Source organism: Scyliorhinus torazame, chromosome 2 (assembly GCF_047496885.1).
Source record: "Scyliorhinus torazame isolate Kashiwa2021f chromosome 2, sScyTor2.1, whole genome shotgun sequence".
Lineage (NCBI taxonomy): Eukaryota > Metazoa > Chordata > Chondrichthyes > Carcharhiniformes > Scyliorhinidae > Scyliorhinus > Scyliorhinus torazame.
Window position 1 is genome coordinate 191,635,894 of NC_092708.1, and position 16,799 is coordinate 191,652,692.

At 51.3% G+C, this 16,799-nt stretch overlaps 1 protein-coding gene across 1 annotated transcript in view; it reads right to left on the reverse strand.

The window, feature by feature from the left end:
* LOC140394463 (protein mono-ADP-ribosyltransferase PARP12-like) overlaps positions 1 to 16,799 on the reverse strand; it is a 91,137-nt gene that overhangs the window by 64,084 nt on the left and 10,254 nt on the right. Inside the window, exons 4-6 of the mRNA XM_072481759.1 lie at positions 12,481 to 12,582; positions 11,593 to 11,713; positions 682 to 844 (exon numbers count right to left, since the gene is read on the reverse strand). Of these exons, the coding sequence (XP_072337860.1) occupies positions 682 to 844; positions 11,593 to 11,713; positions 12,481 to 12,582 (386 nt within the window). The remainder of the gene's footprint in view (positions 1 to 681; positions 845 to 11,592; positions 11,714 to 12,480; positions 12,583 to 16,799) is intronic.

Consider the following 16,799-nt stretch of genomic DNA (forward strand, 5'->3'; position numbering starts at 1 on the left):
AGATATTGTAAATTGTTTTATCTTTCTGACCTCGGAAAGTTAATTTTTGTTTGTTACAAACCCGTGGAACTTGTGGTTCTTTTCACTTAGTAAGTATCTTGAATCTCTTTGTCTGCTTTAAACAAAATGTTACTGGTCCCTGACCCGATCTTACCAACCACTTTGGGGTCTGGTCCAAAATCAAAACACGACAGTAACAACCAAATTAAGGTAATCAGTGGAGTTTGTAACATGTCTCACATGTGCTTGTTAGAAGCTACATGTGTAGAGACCCATTCTCTGCAAACAAAAGGAACATGTTCAAGCAGTGCGCCTTTTTTGAATTACCCGGGAGCTTTGGGAGCCCATGTTGCTTCAGTGCTTTTTCCATGGCAACGCCGCTGTCAATCAGAGTCGACTAGCCAACCGTTTTTATCCCATAGTATAAATTGTATTATTTGAAATTTGGGATCCTTGGGTTTGTTTCAATGACTGCAAGATGAGACGCTTTGGCAGCTTGTCTCCATTTTCGCCATTTTCAAGTTCTGTCAAGCGGCTGTTTTGTAAGCCAGAGTTTCACACAACTGCAATGTAACTTCCAATCCTTTGTGGTCCTTCTAGCCCGGCAGTCCAAGTCAAAACAGCTAAGTTAACCCGTGAGGAATCTGATATAAAAGATCATCAGGGAGACTGTGGACTTACCTGCTTCCCATATTCAATCCATTTTCCATACTCGTCTTTCCAGTACCAAAGCCATTCGGTGGTGAGGATGTAGTGAGGAGGTTTTGTTACTGAGGAGGCTGTAGACAAGCGTCTAACCTGGCTGAAGCCACTTCCCATGGTAGTAAAATCAACCTGGAGATATCTGTGGTAGGAACATAACAAATGTACGAATATATTTATGTCGCAACAAATGTAGCAATATAATTCTATTGTTTACAGAGAACGAGTTCCTCGAGTGAATGTATGCAAGTGAGGCTGGCATGGTGGCGCAGTGGTTAGCACTGCTGCCTTACAGTGTCAAGGACCCGGGTTCGATCCCAGCCCTGGGTCACTGTCCGTGTGGAGTTTGTACTTTCTCTCCGTGTCTGCATGGGTCTCATCCCCACAACATAAAAATGTGCAGGGTAGGTGGATTGGCCACCCTAAATTGCCCCTTAATTTGAAAAAAAGAATTGGGTTCTCTAAATTAAAAAAAAAGTGAATGTATGCAAGTGTAAGTGAGCCACTTTTTGAGTGTGACTGATTATCTTAATAATAATAAAAATCTTTATTATTTTTGCAAGTAGGCTTACATTAACACTGCAATGAAGTTACTGTGAAAATCCCCTAGTCGCCACAGTCCAGTGCCTGTTCAGATACACGGAGGGAGAATTCAGAATACCCAATTCACCTAATAGCACATCTTTCGGGACTTGTGGAAGGAAACCGGAGCACCCAGAGGAAACCCACGCAGACACGGGGAGAACGTGCAGACTCTGCACAGACAGTGACCCAAGCCGGGAATCGAACCTGGGATCCTGACTCTGTGAAGTTGTAGTGCTAACCACTATGCTACCGTGCTGCCCACAGTTGAATTGATTAATAAAAGTAAATTACTGTGGGTGCTGGAATCTGAAACAAAAACAGAAAATACTGGACAATCTCAGCAGGTCTGACACCAACTGTGGAGAGAGAAGGGAGCTAACGTTTCGAGTCTGGATGACTCTTTGTCAAAGCAGAGAGAACTGCGAATGGGGTCAGATTTATACTGTAGTGAGGGGTGTAGCAGTGGGGCTGGATAGGGGGCCAGCGATAGGTGGATATAAACAAAGATGTCGAGGACAGAAGATAAAAGGAATGTAAATGGGGGTAATTTTAAATTATTTTTTTTCAATTTAAGGTGCCCAATTCTTCTTTTTTTTCTAATAAGGGGCAATTTTTGTGTTGCCAATTCACCTCCCCTGCACACCTTTGGGTTGTGGGGATAAGACTCACGCAGGCATGGGGAGAATGTGCAAACTCCACATAGACAGTGACCCGGGCCAGGATCGAACCCGGATCCTCGTGCCGTAAGGCAGCAGTGTTAACCACTACGCCACCGTGCTGCTCCTTAAATTGGTTTTTAGCATATCTATTAGCACACTCAGGCTTGCTCAGTAAATGCTGCCCAACTGCAACTCCGTCACAAGGAGATTGTCTTTTCATGTTTTTTCAATGTCAATGGCTAGCTGTAGGGATGGATCACAATCGACAGCCCTATTGTGAATAAAAGAGGAGGAAAATTGGTGGATGAGATTCAAGGAAAATTAAGGGACATTGAGTTGTTCATGAGCCAGTCATCAGGCAGGTCTGACTCCACTGGCTGCCTTTCAATATGTTCTCCATTATCCACCAAGAGCTTCACAGCACAAAATCTTATTGCGACATCACCCTCATTTTGTTTTTTGTGTGGTTGTTCCCAGGATGCCTACAACCTGGGAATGCCACATTTCTGAGAAGATGATGCTGGTGGTGGACATTCTCACAGAACTTTTGTTTTATTCGTTCATGGGATGTGGACGTCGCTGGCTGGGGGCAACCACATTGCTGTGGATCTGGAGTCACATGTAGGCCAGACCATTGAAGGATGAAAGATTTCCTTACCTGAAGGGCATTAGTGAACCAGATGGGTTTTTACGACAATCAACAATGGTTTCATGGTCATCATTGGACTTTTAATTCCAGATTGTTATTGAATTCAAATTTCACCATCTGCCGTGGTGGGATTCGAACCTGGGTTCCCAGAGCATGACTCTGGGCCTCTAAATTACTAGACGAGTGACAATACCACCAAGCTACTACCCCCCGTCATCACTGTAGTGATGGTGTTATCGCCATAGTGTCTGCTGGGGAAATCAATTTTGGCCTTAAAAATGTTAAAGGACATGGCCTCCCCAGCTTACTGGGGTAAAGAGTTCCAAAGATTAACAGCTCTTTGAAAGAAGAAATCCTTCTTCAAATCCGTCTTAAATGAACTCCCCCTTATTATGCAACTATGTCCTCTGGTCCTACACTCTCCAATGAGTGGAAACATCCTCCCAACATTTACCCTGTATAACCCTCTAAGGATCTTATGGCCGGGATTCTCCAATCCTGCGGCCAAGTTCTGACGCCAGCGTGAAAATGGCGCAAGGACTTCCGGTTGCGGCTATGCGGAGCTAGGCCGCACGATTCGGCAGCTCCCGCTATTACGGACTTTCGGGCTCGCTAGAGGAGCCCCAACGGAATTTTTTCGAAGACAACCCGTGGGGAAGGGAAGAGTGAGGTCCCCCTCCAACTTTTATGGACCGGACCAGAAGTGCAACGGCCAAAAAAGCGGCATTGGAGCAGCGGGAGGAGAGAGGGGAAAAAACAAAATGGCGGCGGCCGGGGACAAAGCGGAGTGCGGGCCGGAGCTGCAGGAGTTCATCAAGCGCTGCTTCGAGGAGCTGCGCAAGGAGATGCTGGCGCCTATGCTTTCGGCAATTGAAGGACTAGGGATGACCCAGAAGGCTCACGAGGTAAAGATCCAGGAGGTACAGAAAAGAGTCAGTGAGAATGAGGACGAGCTCTTGGGCCTGGCGGTGAGAGTGGAGCAGCACGAGGCGCTACACAAGAGGTGGGCGGGAAGACTCGAAGACCTGGAGAACAGGTCGAGGAGAAAGAATCTGCGGATCCTGGGTCTCCCAGAAGGAGTGGAGGTGGCCGATGCCGGGGCATACGCGAGCACGATGCTCGGGGCGATGATGGGCGCGGAGGCCCCTTCGAGGGCGCTGGAGCTTGCACAGGGAACACCGGGTGCTGACGAGGAAGCCCAAGGCAAATGAGCCGCCAAGGGCGATGGTGGTGAGATTTCACCGGTTCACGGACAGAGAGAGGGTCCTGAAATGGGCCAAGAAGGAGCGGAGCAGTAAGTGGGACAATGCAGAGATCCGAATATACCCGGACTGGAGCACGGAGGTTGTAAAGCGGAGAGCGGGTTTCAACCGGGCCAAAGCGGTGCTGCACCGGAAAGGAGTGAAATTCGGAATGCTGCAGCCAGCGCGACTGTGGGTCACATACAAGGGCCAACACTATTACTTCGAAACGCCTGAAGAGGCGTGGACCTTCATACAAACCGAAAAGTTGGACTCTAACTGAGGGTTTGTGAGGGTGGGGGGGATGTTTGAGGTTTGATGTGTGATGGTTGTTGTACATAGGGGGTCAATCACGCGCAGGAAATGTTACATGGGCTGGGGGAGAGAGACAAGGCCGCGACAGGAGCTGCGCCAGAAGGGGCGGAGCGGGCTTTGGAAAGCGCGGGGTTTTTCCCGCGCGTGGGAAGAAAGGCGGGAAGGGGAACGAAGGAACGCATATTGATTGGGAGACTCCCACACGGGGAGGTCAATGGGATGGCGGGGAAAGCCGGGGTCAGCAGGTGTCAGCTGACTTCCGGGAGTGACATGGGGGGAGCAAAAAAATGGTCATGCTCCAAGAGACACACCTGAAGGTGGCAGACCAGGTCAGGTTAAGAAAGGGATGGGTAGGACAGGTATTCCACTCGGGACTGGACGCGAAGAATAGAGGAGTGGCAATAGTGGTGGGAAAGCGGGTGTCATTTGAGGCCAAGACTATCGTAGTGGACAATGGAGGGCGATATGTGATGGTGAGTGGTAGGTTGCAAGGGACGTGGGTGGTGTTGGTAAACGTATACGCCCCGAACTGGGATGATGCTGGATTCATGAAGCGCATGTTGGGGCGCATTCCGGACCTGGAGATAGGAGGCCTGATAATGGGAGGGGACTTCAATGCAGTGTTGGATCCAGCACTGGACCGCTCCAAATCAAGGACTGGAAAGAGGCCGGCGGCGGCCAAGGTGCTTAGGGGTTTATAGATCAGATGGGGGGAGTGGACCCATGGTGGTTTGCAAGGCCGCAAGCCAGGGAATTTTCTTTTTTCTGGGAGGCCAACGACAACGGGGAGGTGTGGTATGGGAGGAGTTGAAGGCGGTGGTCAGGGGAGAGCTAATCTCCATCAGGGCTCATAGGGAGAAGGCAGAGGGCATGGAAAGGGAGAGGTTAGTGGGGCAGATTTTGAGAGTGGACAGGAGATACGCAGAGGCCCCGGACAGAAGATTACTTGGGGAAAGACGACGGCTCCAGACGGAGTTTGACCTGTTGACCACAGGGAAGGCGGAGGCACAGTGGAGGAAGGCGCAGGAGGCGGCCTACGAGTATGGGGAAAAGGCTAGTCGGATGCTGGCACACGAGCTCCGTAAGAGGATGGCAGCGAGGGAAATAGGGGGAGTCAAAGATGGAAGGGGAGCCACGGTTTGGAGTGCGACGAAAATAAACGAGGTATTTAAGGCCTTCTATGAAGAGCTGTACAGATCCCAGCCCCCAGCGGGGGAAGAGGGGACGAGACGATTCCTAGACCAACTGAGATTCCCGAGGGTGGAGGTGCAAGAGGTGGCTGGTTTGGGGGCACCAATTGGGTTGGAGGAGCTGAGTAAGGGTTTGGGGAGTATGCAGGCGGGGAAGGCCCCGGGACCAGACGGGTTCCCGGTGGAGTTCTACAGGAAGTACGTAGACCTGTTGGCCCCGCTACTAGTGAGGACCTTTAATGAGGCAAGGGAGGAAGGGACCCTGCCCCCGACAATGTCGGAGGCAACGATTTCTTTGATCCTAAAGCGGGACAAGGACCCACTGCAATGTGGATCGTACAGGCCGATCTCACTCCTCAATGTGGATGCTAAGTTGCTGGCAAAAGTGCTGGCCACGAGGATCGAGGGCTGTCTCCCGGGGGTGATCCACGAGAACCAGACGGGATTCGTAAAGGGCAGGCAATTAAACACTAATGTGCGGCGGCTCTTAAACGTGATGATGATGCCATCGGAGGCGAGGCGGAGATTGTGGCTGCTATGGACGCGGAGAAGGCCTTTGACCGAGTAGAGTGGGAGTACCTCTGGGAGGTGCTGCGTAGGTTTGGTTTCGGGGGAGGGTTTATCAGTTGGGTTAAGCTCCTTTACAGAGCCCCGGTGGCGAGTGTAGTGACGAACCAGTGGAGGTCGGAGTACTTTCGGCTGTACCGAGGAACGAGGCAGGGGTGCCCCCTGTCCCCCCTGTTGTCTGCATTGGCGATCAAACCCTTGGCCATGTCATTGAGGGAGTCTAATAAATGGAGGGGGGTGGTCCGAGGGGGAGAAGAGCATCGGGTGTAGCTATATGCGAATGACCTGTTGCTGTATGTGGCGGATCCAATGGAGGGGATGGTGGAGGTCATGCAGACTCTAAGGGAGTTTGGGGAGTTTTCGGGCTATAAGCACAGTGTAGGGAAGAGTGAGCTCTTTGTATTACAGGCAGGGGAGCAAGAAAGAGGGATAGGGGACCTACCGCTGAGGAGGGCGGAGGGGAGCTTTTGGTATCTGGGGATCCAGATAGCCAGGAGTTGGGGGGCCCGACATAAACTGTATCTGACGAGGTTGGTGGAGCAAATGGAGGAGGACTTCAAAAGATGGGACATGTTACCACTCTCGCTGGCGGGTAGAGTGCAGTCGGTCAAAATGGTGGTCCTTCCGAGGTTTCTGTTTGAGTTTCAGTGCCTTCCCATCGTGATCACCAAGGACTTTTTTAAGAGAGTAGGTAGGAGTATTATGGGGTTTGTGTGGGCGAATAAGACCCCGGGGGTAAGGAGAGGGTTCCTGGAACGCAGTAGGGAACTAGGAGGGTTGGCGCTGCCAAACCTAGGGAGCTACTACTGGGCAGCAAATGTGGCGATGATCCGCAAGTGGGTTATGGAGGGAGAGGGGGCGTCATGGAAGAGGATGGAGATGGCGTCCTGTAAAGGAACGAGCCTGGGGGCGTTGGTGACGGCACCGCTGCCGCTCTCGCCGTCAAAGTATACCACGAGTCCGGTGGTGGCGGCAACACTAAGGATCTGGGGCCAGTGGAGACGGCACAGGGGTGCAATGGGAGCCTCGGTGTGGTCCCCGATCAGGGGTAACCACCGGTTTGTCCCGGGGAAGATGGACGGGGGGTTCCAGAGCTGGCATCGGGCGGGGATTAGAAGAATGGGGGACCGGTTCATTGACGGGACGTTTGCGAGCCTAGGGGCACTGGAGGAGAGGTTCGAGTTACCCCCGGGAAATGCCTTTAGATATATGCAGGTGAGGGCGTTTGTGAGGCGACAGGTGAGGGAATTCCCGTTGCTCCCGGCACAAGAAATTCAAGACAGGGTGATCTCGGATGTATGGGTCGGGGAGGGCAAGGTGTCGGCCATATACCAGGAGATGAAAGAAGAGGGGGAAGCGCTGGTAGAGGAGCTGAAGGGTAAATGGGAGGAGGAGCTGGGGGAAGAGATCGAGGAAGGTCTGTGGGCTGATGCCCTAGGTAGGGTTAATTCCTCCTCCTCGTGTGCCAGGCTCAGCCTGATACAATTTAAGGTGGTTCACAGAGCTCACTTGACGGGGGCGAGGTTGAGCAGGTTCTTTGGGGTAGAGGACAGATGTGGAAGGTGCTCAGGGAGCCCGGCGAACCATGTCCATATGTTTTGGTCATGCATGGCACTGGAGGGGTTCTGGAGAGGAGTGGTGGGAGCAATATCTCAGGTGGTGAAAGTCCGGGTCAAGCCAAGCTGGGGGCTAGCAATATTTGGAGTAGTGGACGAGCCAGGAGCGAAGGAGGCAAAAGTGGCCGGCATTCGGCGTCCCTAGTAGCCCGGCGAAGGATCTTGCTAATGTGGAAGGAGGCAAAGCCCCCCAGCGTGGAGGCCTGGATAAACGATATGGCTGGGTTCATAAAGCTGGAGAGGATTAAGTTTGCCTTGAGAGGGTCTGCGCAGGGGTTCTACAGGCGGTGGCAACCGTTCCTAGACTATCTCGCGGAGCGTTAGAGGAAGGTCGGTCAGCAGCAGCAGCAACCTGGGGGGGACCCGGGGGGGGGGGGCCTTGGGAGGGGGGACTGCCTGGGAGGGTGGATGAGCAAGAGATAACATGATGGGTTGGTGAAACTGGCACGTACGGGAGAGAGCCAGTGTGCAAAGCTATGTAAGCATATCATTTTGTCATGTATATATCTTGCTCTGTGCGATTTCTTGTTATTTTGTTACGGGGGGGGGTTATTGTTTGTAAGGGAGAAAAATTGTGTTTAAAAACTTTAATAAATATATATTTTTTGAATAAGAAAAGTGGCGCAAGCCACTCCGGCGTCAATGGGCCTCACCTGGCAGCTATCCACCCCTTTCCAGGGGGCTAGTATGGCACCGGAGTCGTCTCCGCATGAACACCACACATCCCCCCTCCCCGAGATAGATCACCGGCATCGGGGCACTCCCAATGGGCCACCCTAAATGCATCACCCCTTCAGGCCCTGCCCAGGCGCTGCAAGGGTGCCAGGGGCCCTGCCATGTCTCCAACCACCCTGGGGCTACAATGGCCTCCAAGCCCTCCTGGTGTGGTCATCATGCCTGGGCTCAATTTGTGGAGGCCTGGTGCTACATCATGCTGGCGGGTAGGAACATAGCACATTGCAGCAAGATTCGGCATTAAGCCGATTTTGAACATGAAAATATATTTAAATGAGTGGTAATCAGGTTCACGCCCGATTAAATTTTCTGGGAGGGCCCAGGATCATCGCAAACTGTTTGGCGCCTGGCACAAATCCCATTTCAGGCCTCTCTCAGGATTTTCCCGACATAGCGAGATTTGCGCCGGGGGCATCGCATCCGGAAAATTGTCCCTGAGAGGACAATGCCACCGACTGGACTAAACAATGGAGGTCACAAGTGTTGCTGGAGCGTAGCCAGGGGGAGGATGGGTTGGCGCTGCCGAGCTTTTGTAACTACTACTGGGCGGCAAATATAGCCATGATTAGGAAGTGGGTAGTGGGGGGAGGGGGGGAAGAGAGTCGTTGTGGGAGCGTGTAGAGGCGGCATCACGCAAGGACACAAGTAACGGCAACCTGGTGGTTGTGGCGTCTCTGAGAGTCTGGGGGCAGTGGAGGAAATATAGGAGAGCGGAGGGAGCATCGGTCTGGGCCCCGATTTACAATAACCATCGGTTCGTACCGGGAAGGCTGGATGGAGGGTTTCGGAGATGGCAGAGAGCAAGGATCAAGAGGATGGGAGATTTATTTATAGTTGGGAGCTTCCCCTGTTTGAAGGATTTGGAGGAGAAATTTGAACTGCCAGCAAGAAATGGGTTTCGGTATCTGCAGGTACGGGATATTTTGAGAAGGCAGGTTCCGACCATTCCGCTCCTGCCACCACGGGGGTTACAGGACAGGGTAGTTTCCAGAACGGGGGTGGGAGAGGGGAAGGTATCGGATATCTACAAAGAGGTTATGGAGTTGGAGGAAACTCAGATAGAGGAGCTAAAGAGCAAGTGTGAAGCTGAGCTCGGGGGAGAGATAGAGGCGGGTTTGTGGGCAGATGCCTTAGGTAGAGTTAACACATCCTCATCATGTGCTAGGCTTAGCCTGATACAATTTAAGGTGGTCGACGGGGCACACATGACGGTGGCCCGGATGAGTTTTTTTGGGATAGAGGACAGGTGTGCAAGGTGCGCGGGAAGGCCAGCAAATCATGTCCACATGTTTTGGGCATGCCCGAAGCTTAGAGGATTTTGGCAAGGTTTCGCTGATGTCATGTCCACGGTATTTAAAACAAGAGTGGTGCAGAGTCCAGAGGTGGCTATCTTTGGAGTGTCGGAAGATCTGGGAGTCCAGGGGGCGAGAGAGGCTGATGTTTTGGCCTTTGCCTCCCTGGTAGCCCGGAGACGGATACTGTTAATGTGGAGGGACTCAAAGCCCCCAAAATCAGAGACCTGGGTTAGCGACATGGCTGGGTTTCTCAGTCTTGAGAAAATAAAGTTCGCCCGAAGAGGGTCAATGGTCGGGTTCACCCGGAGGTGGCAGCCGTTCGTCGACTTTCTCGGAGAAAATTAAAATGTCAGCAGAAATCTAGGGGGGGGGGGGTTAGGCTATTTTTTCGTTGTTGGGGGTGTGAGGAACGTGTCAGGGATGGAAATGTTTTATATACTATGTTTATGTTGCTGTTATTGTTATTATTATAAAAACTATAAATACCCTAATAAAATGTTTTTTTTTTTAAATGGAGGTCACCTTGTATTGTGGAATGTGTAATAAGATGCTGTCACCAGCTCAAATGGATCTGTTCCAGTCTTCCCATTCCAATTATTCAAAATAGAATTCAATCAGATTTTAAATCATATGGAGGGACCGAATTAAGAATTATTTTCTCTACTTAATCATAGGAACAAGAATGGACCATTCAGAATCCTCAGGCCTGTTCCACCATTCAATTAGATCATGGCTGATCTGTACCTGAGGCCCATCTACCCAACCATGTCCCATATCCCTTAATACCCTTACCCAACAAGAATCTATCAATCTCAGTTTTACAATTTTCAATCGACCCATCCTCGGCAGCTTTTTACGTCGCCCAGTTTGAAGAATTGCTTGCCAACCTCACCCTAATTGACAGTGCTCTAATTCTATGGTAATAGATAATCATTCTGCGCCTACCCACAAGGGGAAGTAGTTTCTGTATATCCACCCACATCTTAAATACATCAATTACATCATCCTTTAACCTTCTCTCCAGGGAATGCAAGCCTAGTTTATGCAACCCGTCCTCATAAATTAACCCTTTTAACCCCAAAATAATCCTGGCTATCTGCCTAGCTCCACAACAAGACCAATATATGCTGAGGTGCTGTGCCCAGAGCTGAACACAATGCTGTAAATGTGGTCTAACCAGAACGTTGGCTAACTGCAGCATAAAGTCAACTGCTTTATATTCGAGTTCTCCCGATATTAAAGGCTTTCTGACTTTTTTTCTACCTGCGGACTAGTCTTTCGTGGCTTCTGTACCCGGATCGCTAATCAAGAGTTACTCCTCTTTCACAAAAGTGGTTCCAGAGATGAGGAACTTCAGTTATGAGGATAGATTGGAGAGGTTGGGACTGTTCTCCTTGGACAGAAGAAGACTAAGAGGAGATTTGATAGACATGTTCAAAATCATGAGGGGGCTGGAGAGAGTAGATGGGGAGAAACTGTTCCCGTTCTAGAGGGTACGGACTTAAGGGGATTTGCAAAACAAGTAAATGTGATGTGAGAAAAATCTTTTTTACACAGCCAGTGGTTTGGGTCTGGAAAGCACTACCTGGAAGTGTGGTGGAGGCAGGTTCAATCGAGGCATTCAAGAGGGCGTTAGATGATTATTTGAATGGAAACAATGTGCAGGAGTACGGGGAAAAGACAGCGGAATGGCACTAAGTCATGATGCTGGTTTGGGGAGTCAGTGCAGACACGATGGGCCAAATGGCCTCCTTCTGCACCGTAACAATTCTGTGATTAAGAAATGATATGCATTTGTACAGTGCCTGTCCCCAGCCTCAGGCCATCTCAGAACACTTAAAATCAATGTGTTTCTTTGTGGTACAGTCACTTATTACCCAGGCACAGTCAGGTAGTAATGTAAAATGAAAGAATCCAGGGTGTTGCTATTGAACTGATGTGACAAATACATGTGCATCTAGAGTGCAACTGGCTATGCTCAAAGATTTATAGTGCGCTGCTATTGTTAAGCCACCCTGGTTGAAACATCAGAGTGCACCTGGTCTTATTGGGATCGCAGTAATCCTTTTCAATCTGCTCCATGTTCGGGAGATCTTTCCACGCTTCGTCATAAACCTGCCATTGATAAGGGAGTCTGCAGTGAACCCGGTTACACAGATCTGGCGGGGGAGTCAACAAGAAACCAAGAGATTAGTTTACATTTTCTGCTTTTGAAAATCTCGCCAATTTCATTCCTCTTCCAGCCCTACCAACTCTGCAGCCAGCCCCTTCCCTCGAAGAGGGTGGGCCTTCTGGGCATAAAGGAGCTTCAGCTGGGCTTGGGCAAATGATTGATACATTAACAGCAGCCTTCTTAACATGACACCCAATCAATTATGGACGTTTTAATTGTCTCAGGTAGCATTTCCTGAAACGAGAAAGAAATGCTGGGTTGGTCAGAAAAGCAGACACTGATTCAAAGTATCTATAACAAGGCACAGAGCGCGGAATTGTTGATGTAACGCTCTGAATGCTATCTGAGACAATGCACTTTCACTGAGATAAGGGACAAAGTTCAAGAAGACAGCTGGTCAGACAGACCTTGAGAGCCTGGGAAACTCAAACATTAGAAAATTGTTTCTGCATCAGAGAAAGAGAGAGAGAGGAGATGGAAGGTTATTGAGAAGTTGGAATTTCACCAATGGCCTGGATATAAAGGACTGTTTGAGCCTCTGGTGGAGGTGTAAAAGTGGCACAGGCAGGGACGAAGTCTGCCATCTTGGAAGAAAGAAACAGCATGCCCTCACAGGCAAGGGCATCAACAACCCTTTGTTTCGGCATTGCAGCCTCTTCCTTCAAGACTGCGTTATTGCAGCTTTATCCACAACTGTATTTTATGCAGTGAGGTTTATATTCTCCCCCCCTTTGAAAGGGGGATTTTCTTTACCTTTAAAGCTACAGTTCTTCCTGACGAAGTAGAGGCAGATCTCATCGTTGTCCATGTCACCACTAGAGCTACTGGAAGATTGACGGGATCGAGTTGTCTTCTCTGTGGGTGGCAGATGAAAGGACAAAGTCAAATTCTTGTGTCATTTACTGAGGGGAACTTCCCCGCTCATCTTCTGGTCACTGCAAGAAATCCCGAATTAGCCCATTCACAAAATTCAAAACAGATCGGGAAGACCATTGTTTACTAACTTACTGCATAGGAGTCCATTCGGCAAATCGTGCATCTTCCAGCTCTTTGAAAGAATTATCCAATCAGTCCCAAACACATACCCACAATTCTTTCTTCATAGTCTGTCAAATACTTCCTTTTCAAATGTTAATCTACTATAGATGCCAGCATGTAAGTCGACCTTGGAAGCCTCAAAACGTCCCTCCAAATATCGAGGTGACTTATATGCCCAGCATAAAGTGTACAGTGTGGGTGGTCGCCATTTTGAAATGCCATTGGCACCCGACGCAAAGAGTGGGCATGTCTTAAACTCCCACATATCTTCACAACACAACCCGTGACGCCGGCTTGATCCCTTCTGCCCTGTTCTAAGTTCATTTAAGTTCACTAATACGAGTAAAACAGGCTGAATAGCAGGAATGACATACACGCTGAGTACATGCAAAAAACATGATTTACTGTGCCTTAAAAATTTATACGCGGGACTTCCGGTTGCGGCGATGACCAGCTAAGCCGCACGTTTCGGCGGCTCCAGCTTGAACGGACCTTCGGGCTCTTTTAAGAGCCCCAACGGGGAATTTTTTCGGGACGAAACCCGGTGTGGGGTGAGACAACAGGGAGTCCCCCCCCAACGAAAAAGAAAAATATCGGCGGCGGCGGCCAGATCGCGAAGAATCCTCGAGGACAGGGGCAGAAGGAAAAAGGAGCAAGATGGCGGCGGAGGGAGCCCAGGCGACATGGGGGCCGGACCAAGACGAATTTTTGAGACAGTGTGTGGAGCTGCTTAAGAAGGAGGTGCTGGCCCCGATGCTACAAGCAATTGAGGGGCTTAAGGAGACACAAAAGACCCAGGAGATGGAGCTCCGTGTGGTGGAGCAGAAGGTGACGGACAACGAGGACGAGATCCTGGGCCTGGCGGTCAAAACGCAGACGCACGAGGCGCTCCACAAAAAGTGCATTGAAAGGATTGAAGTCCTAGAAAACAGATCACGGAGAAAGAACCTTTCCCTGGGTCTCCCCGAGGGAGTGGAAGGAGCAGACGGCGGGGCTTACGTGAGCACGATGCTACGCTCGCTAATGGGAGCTGAGGCCCCCTCGGGCCCCTTGGAAGTGGAAGGGGCCCATCGGGTCCCTGCGAGGAGACCAAAGGCGGGAGAACCACCTAGGGCGACGATTGTGCGATTTCATCGCTTCAATGACAGAGAGGTGGTTCTGAGATGGGCCAAAAAGGTACGAAGTAGTAGATGGGAAAATGCGGTGGTACGGGTGTACCAGGATTGGAGTGCGGAGGTGGCGAGAAGGAGGGCGAGTTTTAATCGAGCCAAGGAGGTGCTACACAAGAAGGTGAAGTTCGGTATGTTGCAGCCAGCGCGACTGTGGGTCACGCACCAGGAGAGGCATCACTACTTCGAAATGGCGGAAGAAGCATGGACCTTCATTAAAAACGAGAAACTGGATCAGAACTGAGGGACTGATGTTGGAGGGGAAACGACAATGCTGATGTATATAGAGATGTAAATTGGGGAGGGGGGGATACTGAGAAATGTGGGCGCCGGTGGAGGGGAAGAAGACATAGACGGGGGATGGGGAATGGGAGTGGGGCGGCAGAGGGAGCTGCGCCACGAGGGGCGGGACGGCTCTAGAGAACACGGGGCTTATTGTTCTTGTTCCCGCGCCAGAAAGATGATGGCGGGAAGATAGGCACAAGGTAGATGGGAGTTCCCCACACGGGGGGGTCAAGGAGAAAGCGGGAGAAGCCGGGGTCAGTTGAAGTCAGCTGACTTTCGGAAGCAATACGGGGGGAGTAATCATGCTAGATGGGGATCTGGCGGGGGGGGGGGGGGGGGGATAACTGGGTTGCTGCTGCAGAGATCGAAGAGGAACTGGTAAAATAAAAGGTGGTCGGGGCGGGAATGCGCCGCCTGGGGAACGGGTGGGTGCGCGGAACCGGGACGTGGGACTGGCCCAGAGAGGGTGATGGCTAGTCGACAGGGGAGGGGGGCAGGCAGCCCCCCAGTTTGGCTGATCACGTGGAACGTGAGAGGCCTAAATGGGCCGATTAAGAGGGCCCGAGTGTTCGAGCACTTGAAAGGACTGAGGGCAGACGTGGCCATTCTTCAGGAGATGCACCTGAAGGTGGCGGACCAAGTTAGGTGAAGGAAAGGATGGGTGGGACAGGTGTTCCACTCAGGGCTGGATGCAAAGAACAGAGGGGTGGCCATACTGGTGGGGAAACGGGTGTCATTCGAGGCTAGGAACATTGTAGCAGACAGCGGAGGCAGATATGTGATGGTGAGTGGCAGACTGCAGGGAATGGAGGTCGTGTTGGTTAACGTATATGCCCCGAATTGGGATGATGCGGATTTATGAAGCGGATGCTGGGACGTATCCCGGACCTGGAGGTAGGAAACCTGATAATGGGGGGGGACTTCAACACCGTGTTGGACCCAGGGTTAGATAGATCTAGATCTAGGACCGGAAGAAGGCCGGCAGCGGCCAAGGTGCTTAGGGGGTTTATGGACCAAATGGGGGGAGTGGATCCGTGGCGATTTGTTAGGCCGATGGCCAAAGAGTTCTCCTTCTTCTCCCATGTTCACAAGGTGTACTCCCGGATAGATTTCTTTGTTTTGGGAAGGTCACTGACCTCGAGGGTGGAAGGAACTGAGTACTCAGCCATAGCTGTTTCAGATCATGCCCCACACTGGGTGGACCTGGAACTAGGAGAGGAGAGGGAGCAGCATTCACTCTGGCGACTGGATGTGGGATTACTGGCGGATGAGGGAGTCTGCGGAAGGGTGCGGGGATGTATCGAAAGGTACCTGGAGGCCAATGACGACGGGGAGGTCCGAGTGGGAGTAGTATGGGAAGCACTAAAGGCGGTGGTCAGAGGAGAGCTGATCTCCATCTGGGCCCACAAGGGGAAAATAGAGGCCAAGGAAAGGGAAAGACTACTGGGGGAGATCTTGAGGGTAGATAAAAAATATGCGGAGGCCCCGGATGAAGGACTATACAGGGAGAGGCGACGACTCCAGACGGAGTTCGACCTGTTGACCACAAGGAGGGCGGAGGCACAGTGGAGGAAGGCACAGGGGATGAGATATGAATATGGGGAAAAGGCGAGTCGCCTGTTGGCCCATCAGCTGCAAAAGAGGACAGCGGCGAGGGAGATAGGGGGAATTAGGGATGAAATGGGAGCCACGGTGCGGAGATAAACGAGGTGTTTAAGACCTTCTATGAGAGACTATATAGGTCCCAACCCCCGGAGGGAAAAGAGGGGATGCGGCAGTTTTTGGACCAATTAAGGTTCCCGAGGGTGGAGGAGCAGGAGGTGGAAGGCTTGGGGGCGCCGATTGGGGTGGACGAGGTTACCAAGGGGCTGGGGAACATGCAGGCAGCGAAGGCCCCGGGACCAGATGGGTTCCCGGTGGAATTCTATAGAAAACATGTGGACTTGTTGGCCCCGCTGCTGGTAAGGACCTTTAACGAGGCCAGAGAAGGGGGGACCCTACCCCCGACAATGTCAGAGGCGACGATATCGCTAATCTTGAAGCGGGATAAAGATCCGCTGCAGTGCGGGTCCTATAGGCCTATCTCACTGCTAAATGTGGATGCCAAGTTGCTAGCAAAGGTGCTGGCAACGAGGATAGAGGATTGTGTCCCGGGGGTGGTGCACGAAGACCAGACAGGGTTCGTAAAGGGGAGACAACTAAATGTCAACGTGCGACGGCTATTAGGGGTGATAATGATGCCCCCAGCAGAGGGGGAGGCAGAGATAGTGGCGGCAATGGATGCAGAGAAGGCATTTGATAGGGTGGAGTGGGAGTATCTATGGGAGGTGCTGAGGAGGTTCGGGTTCGGGGACGGGTTTGTCAGCTGGGTTAAACTCCTCTATGGGGCCCCAACGGCAAGTGTGGTCACAGGTCGGCAAAGGTCGGAGCATTTTCGACTAAACAGGGGAACAAGACAGGGATGCCCGTTGTCCCCATTACTGTTCGCGCTGGCAATTGAACCACTGGCCATAGCGCTGAGAGACTCCAGAAAATGGAGAGGGGTGATTAGAGGGGGAGAGGAACACCGAGTGTCACTCT